Raw genomic sequence first — 6,303 nt, 5'->3', positions numbered from 1 at the left:
GGGTATGTACCTTTTTTGTTCCGCACATTCATTTTTATTTTAGTGATACAGTGCACAGTTGTGCAGGTTTCTGTAGGAGACCTGCTTGGGAGGCAGAGTGTATAGAGAACATCTGGGGGAAAGTTGTCTTAAATGAGAAACTGTGGCTTCCACTATACATCTGCACGACAAAATATCCAGTAGTACTTGACCTCAAAGAAATGCAAAAATGCTCTAGATTTTCCTGTTCAACAGATTGAGTTCTTGTAGAAAAGAAATACATCTATGTGTGTAGTTATAGATACATGAGCATATTAAAATATCCTAGTTATGGAAATATTGCAACACCTCTGTGACACCGAGGGAATGTGCACAGTCGATCAGTGGAAGATCTGATTGAATCAGCAAAAATAAGTCACTAAATCTGGTTAGATTCAAAATCTTCAATCACAGCTTTTCTTAGTTGTGGCAGTGCTAACAATATATAGCTACATCCACCAGTAGGAGCAAGAAGTGACTGAAAAAAGGACAGAAGAACCACAATACTTTGGTTAAAGATTTTCTTGTTTTGTTTTTACCCTGCTTTCAGTGCAGTGAGTGTGCACTTTCCACAGCCAGCATGAACTTGTGGATTCCCAAAGGTGATCAGCCCGAGCAGCCCAAAGCATGTACCCTTAACAGTCTGTGCTGAGGTGCAGACTCTCCTTGGGCCTTTATGGTTCCTAGAGGAGTTTCCTCTCCCACCTTTCACTGGATCCCTCTTTGCTGCCACCTCCTATGGTGCCAGTGGTCAGCACAAGCTAGAAAGCCCCCTGAGCTGTCACAGTCCAGCTGGGCATCAGTGCCCTGTGCTGCCCAGCACTATTTGTTCTGGGAACACTGGCACTGACTCCACACAGGCCTGGGAGAGCTCATTTCTTTGGGTTTCATGTCACGTCTCCTGTGCCACAGGTAGCCAAACCAGTTTTGTTCATATCTACAGTTCACTTGTGTGGAGTCTGGGAAAACAGTTGACTAAAATAGTGATCTTCTTGTGAAATGAAATATGAAGAAGCTTGAGTATGGGGAAAAGGGAGAACTTGTTCAGCTGTTAATGGCTTTGGTAATGTTTGAAAGCTCCAGCAATAGCTGGATAAGTTCTGAAATTATGATGTCAAGAGACTAAAAACTGAACGTTTCTTTGTTTTGACAATCAGTTAACATTGTTGGCTTAATGAGCACTGTGGCAAAGAGTTATCCTGTTTGAAAATACATCTGTCTTTGCTTAAGTTACATGACATCTCTGCATGTCCCAAAAACAGCTCCAGTGAATTCAGGGGAGATGATAGTTGGGATTGTTTTTGTTAAAAGGTAGAAACCAAAAAAATTTTTTCCCTTTGTGTTTTGTGAAATGGAAAAAAACCAACCAACCAAAAAAAAGAAAAACAAACCAAACCAAAAAATCCTCACCAGAATTTCAATAAAACCAGAATCTGATTTAGGGAAAAACCCTTTGTGGAAACTGACTGGCCTGAGTACACATAGACTAGAATACTGCGCTTTTTCAAAGGTATTTGTGAACTGTGAGTAGCAAGAAGCCCAGGCAGAAGGCAATAGAGATTATAGTTTCTGGTTCATTTATTTCCTTCTTAAATTGCTTCTTTTTCTTCTCCACCATTTTCTGCAGATCTCTCTTTTTTGCCATGTCAGCTGACAGCCACCAGCTCCACACTCATTCCTACCAGGACTCGCTGAGTTCTACTTGTCACAGACTCTTGAATGTCAACAGTCACCCCCTGTCCAAGAGCTCCTCAAATCTGACCTGTATTGGGCAATCAAGTCTAGAGGAAAGGCTAAACAACAAACAGGAGCTGAAGAAAAGCTACAGTAGCACCATCTGCCATACCCTGGAAAACAAGAGTGATGCAAGGAGTGTGCAGAGTCCTGGGTGGTCCTCCTCACAGCCTGGGAGGATGGGACTTGGATCAGAGGTCCAGATAAGTGACCCGTCAGCAAATGACCGTTCAGAGAGCAGAACTAAGACTACGAACCATTTCCTTATCACAGAACAGCCTTCAGCATCCTGGGAAGTGGGGGATGCTAAGATGTGTGTAAAGAGCAGCACCACTGAGAATGTTTCTTCAGCCTGTGCTGCTCACCAGCAAAGCATGTGTGAAATGCAAGAATCAAGAACTGCCCTTCAGAGAAGCCACTCAGACCTAACCTGCAGCTGCAAACAGCAGACTTATGTCACTCACATAGAAACCAGTGCCACCCACTCCAGCCTGAGCTCTTCTAGCTGCAGACATGGCCCACCAGGGGCTAGGATGTCCTTCCCAACACAGAGGTTTGGATCAGAAACAAATGAAAACACATCTCACTATCAAAACCTTGTGACTCATCTTCCAGTCCTGCCTAGAGACCAACAAGTACCCACAAACACCTTTGACAGTGGCACTATTCCACGTAACACTACTGTTTACACAGATCCTGGCACGTTTCACGCTGCTGTTCTAGGACACCACATGCCTGGAAATGGTTTCCCAAACAGGACAATGTTCAATCAAGCCACTGGGATTATCCATGGCGGTCTGACTTATGGTAATATTCCAAACTCTGCATACTCCCCCATGGTGATGGCAGTTCATAACAACTCTGCAGGGCCCTGCAGTATAAGGCAGGATGCCTTGAAGGCAGATGCCACCATCCCTGCCTACTGCCACTCCTTGCCCATCCCGTCCATACAGCTCGTTCCACGGTTGGTGTGCTCCGTAAGTGAGACAGGAAGAGAGCCAGCAGCACCTGGCTATTTTCATTCCTTTTCTGCTTCAGACATTCTGACCTATCCTAAGCTGGTGTCTTCAGTAAGTGAATCGGGCCTGGATGCCAAGAGAGTCCTGAAGTGCTGTAATGTTCCTGGAGAACAACTGCAGCACGCTCAGCACTGTGCTCATCAGGAGAGAGCTCCTCCAGAAACCAAGGCTGCCTGCGTTGCCCTCAGCAGCCAGCAAGGTGCAGACATGGTAGTGACAACTAAGGATATGTGGACTATGACCTCTATGAATGATTTAACCAGAGGACTGAAACCACCTCTTGAGCGAAGAGATGCCGAGGTACAAACTCTTCCGACCATGGAATGCAAATCTGTGGCTACAAGCCCAGCAGCTGCAGCAGAAGGTCACCCACATGTGTTCCCAGAGGTGAACCTGGAGCAAGACTTGGAGGCCCCCAAAACTCCAGTACGTGAAGTGAGGTGGGATGATGAAGGAATGACGTGGGAAGTGTATGGGGCATCCGTGGATCCAGAAGTTCTCGGGGTAGCCATTCAAAAACATCTCGAGTTTCAGATAGAACAATTCCAGACAGAGCCTGCTGAGGTGGCTGAGAAAAGTAATGAGGAGCCACCTCCTGAAAAACCAGCAAAAAAAAGGCCTTTCAGGACAGTGATGCATTCCCTGAGATATCCAAGCTGTTGTGCTCGTTCCAGCACTGCAGTGGAGTGAGCACAGCTGTAGGCTGCAGGATAGCTGTGCTGCTTTTAAATTGTAAATAAATGCCAACTCTTAACTGATAACACAGTCCACATCAGGATAAGTGGGAGAAGTTCAGTGATCATCGAATATACATCAAAGCAAGGAAAAACCTGTGGTTGGGCCATATAAGAGAGAATATAAGCTGGTATCTACATCGTGTCGTCCGAATGCTCGACTGTATGTAATGTAGCACTGTTTTCTTCTGTGTTATTTTAAACTGTATTGTAAGGAATGAAACTTCTTTTCTAAATGATGGATCTTTTTAAAATAATGATGATTTTTTCTGTATTTTAATAATTTAGGGCTAGAAAACAAAGTTAGAAAATTACGCTTTCATCAAAGTTCTTAGCTTTCAATCCTGCTCCCTTAAATCGTTTTGGGGGCTTTTGCTGTTAATTTATAAAAATGCTGACTATAAGCCCACTTTAACTGTAGAATGACAAACTAGTGTAATGCTCTATGACAAAGAATTGTAACTTTTTCTACATAATTGTGAAGTAATTTCAGTATTACTAGTCTACACTCTTCCCTCTACGAGCTCACGTACATTGGATGCTCCTCCAACTTCCCAATTAGTTTGTAGTTATGATGAATTACACTATAAATATCCAGAACTGATGTTTACCAAGCGATTGACACAAATGTACAGTATTACCAAAGATGACTCATGTAATGTGAATTACTTACTGAATGCTTGTTTTAGAGACATAAACCAGAAGGTGTTCAGATTAGTCTGTCACACATCATACCCTACAACTCGTAAGCAGTTTTGTTTTGCTTATATTAAAAGTAATTTCCAGTGAGTTCTTTTTATGTGCATCTATGCTGATCAGTGGTTATTTGGCTGTTGCATAAGCCACAGGGGACAGTTTGCATGTAACCTTTGCTCGTCTTGTGTTTCTCCTCTGGTCTGACGTCAAGCGCCTGCTGGAAGTCAGACCTTGTGTCTTCCCCAAAGTACAGCTCTAAGGTTATTTGTTCCGAGTGCCTTGGTCATTTGGGCAGCTTAAAGATTTATTTTCTCCTAAAAACAACTTTGCAAACCATTTCTCAGTGAGAAACCTTTTATGATAGTGTAATGCAGCCATGGTGCAGGGCCTGCTTGAAGTGAAAGGTTTGTCAAGGAAGCTGAGAATACCATTCCCAGTGTCATACGTGGCCTTTGGTCAATGAGCTGTGATGCATTCATTTAATAATATACAGTGGCTGAAGATCAAATTTTCACTCCTGGACAAAGTGGAATTAAGCAGAGCTGGCTGCTGTGAAATTCACTTTGAGTTCAGGAGGCTTCATTCAGGCCCTGGGACTTTGGCCTCAGTGAAGTCTGAGCTCAAAATGGGTTTTATACAAACCAAGTCTGAAACCACTGGAATATGATGCCTTACTCAGGATGCTTCTATAGCTCTGAGCATCCAAGTTTTGATAATGATCCTGGATGTTAAAATTCCTTTTCTTTAAGCTTTAATAGAAGTAAAGAAGTAATGAGTAGCTAAATAAAATCACTCTGCTGTTATTTAGAGTTTAGCTAAACAGTTTCTATATGAACTTATTTTATGGCCCAGAGTATCAAACGCTGATTTCTCCCTTTCTTCAAATATTACACTTTGAGAATTTCAAGCACTATGGTGGTCTAAAACCTTGTGTTGTCTATTAGCTTGTCATTGGGTGTGCAGGAGAATTAAAGATTTGAAGAGTCAAACTAAACCTTTAAAATAGCAAGTGTACCTTGTTCCCATGGCCATCATAATCCATACTTTTAAGCTATTTGACGTGTGGAATAACCTGTATTCTCTTTCCCACCCCTGCCAATCCAAGAACCCCTCTAAAATAAAGCCCCCCTGCTCTAGGAAGGTGATAAAATAGGACCAGTATCAAACTTGTCAGAAAGAGATAGTTTGCAGAAGGGATTGGAACAACATGGTCAAGTCCCTGGAATCCTTTGGCTGTTGTACTGTAAAAACTGGAACAACTCTTGGATTTCATACGGCTCTGTTGGCAGTTATTTGTGGTTTGTGCATTGCTGCCACAGTCCTAAATACTGATTATCATTCCTGGATGAGGAAAATAACAAGTAAGGAGAGAGGATACCAATGATTTGCAAGTCCAGAAAAACAGATGCTCACTTATTACAGTCTTTAGGATGACAATTGGAGTTGTTGTTGTTTATAAAAATAGTGTTTATGTTTGAGGATTTCCTATGCTTTTGCAAAGGTTTAAAGTACAATGTATATTAATGGAGATTTAAGGAAAAAAATACCAACTGAAACACTAATCTGAATATCAGCTGCATGGATAAAATAAGTCTTTTCTGTTGTATGATAGATGCCTCAAAAAAAAAAAGGCAATTTGGATTCACTTTGCATTTGGGTTCAATTTTTAAAAAAAATTAAATGCAGCCACATTGTGTATTAAGTATTCTCTGTTTAAGTGTTACTCTTATAAATGTGAGAACTCTGATTCTGTTTTTTAATGTTTTCTAACTTAGGAAAATCCAAATCCATTACATTCTATTTTCAAATATGAATAAAGTAGCAGAAAAGCTCATACTGGATTTATAACTGAGTGGGTCAATGCTGAACACAGATGCTTATCAAGCCAAGGTGAAATCAGGGCGTATTATTTTCTTGAGCCCATTTGAAAACCAGTTTGCACTGCATCATGTTGCCTCTGCTCCCCAGCCTGAATGCTGAGGCACCAGTTACAGCTGAGGAAATTGGGATTGCCTTTCCCTGGAATCCTCAGTGAGGGCTGCACTGACACACTGGGTGCTCCAACCATTTTGCCTTAGTGCTCCTTGTTTCCCTTAACATAT

At 42.0% G+C, this 6,303-nt stretch overlaps 1 protein-coding gene across 1 annotated transcript; it reads left to right on the top strand.

The window, feature by feature from the left end:
• Positions 1-1,649: 1,649 nt before the first annotated feature.
• GPRIN2 (G protein regulated inducer of neurite outgrowth 2) lies at positions 1,650-6,031 on the top strand. The gene has a single exon (XM_018081560.2). It carries the CDS (start codon positions 1,662-1,664, stop codon positions 3,459-3,461), a length of 1,800 nt encoding a protein of 599 aa, XP_017937049.1. The 5' UTR covers positions 1,650-1,661; the 3' UTR covers positions 3,462-6,031.
• Positions 6,032-6,303: the final 272 nt, after the last annotated feature.

This window comes from Manacus vitellinus, unplaced genomic scaffold (assembly GCF_001715985.3).
Source record: "Manacus vitellinus isolate BGI_N305 unplaced genomic scaffold, ASM171598v3 scaffold_54_pilon, whole genome shotgun sequence".
In the NCBI taxonomy this organism is placed as follows: Eukaryota; Metazoa; Chordata; class Aves; order Passeriformes; family Pipridae; genus Manacus; species Manacus vitellinus.
Note: the sequence above shows the minus strand (reverse complement) of the source record. Positions and strands in the feature narration are given on the sequence as shown.

Excerpts from the sequence above, each read along its gene's own strand:
- GPRIN2 (XM_018081560.2), top strand. The coding sequence starts at position 1,662 with ATGTCAGCTGACAGCCACCAGCTCCACACTCATTCCTACCAGGACTCG.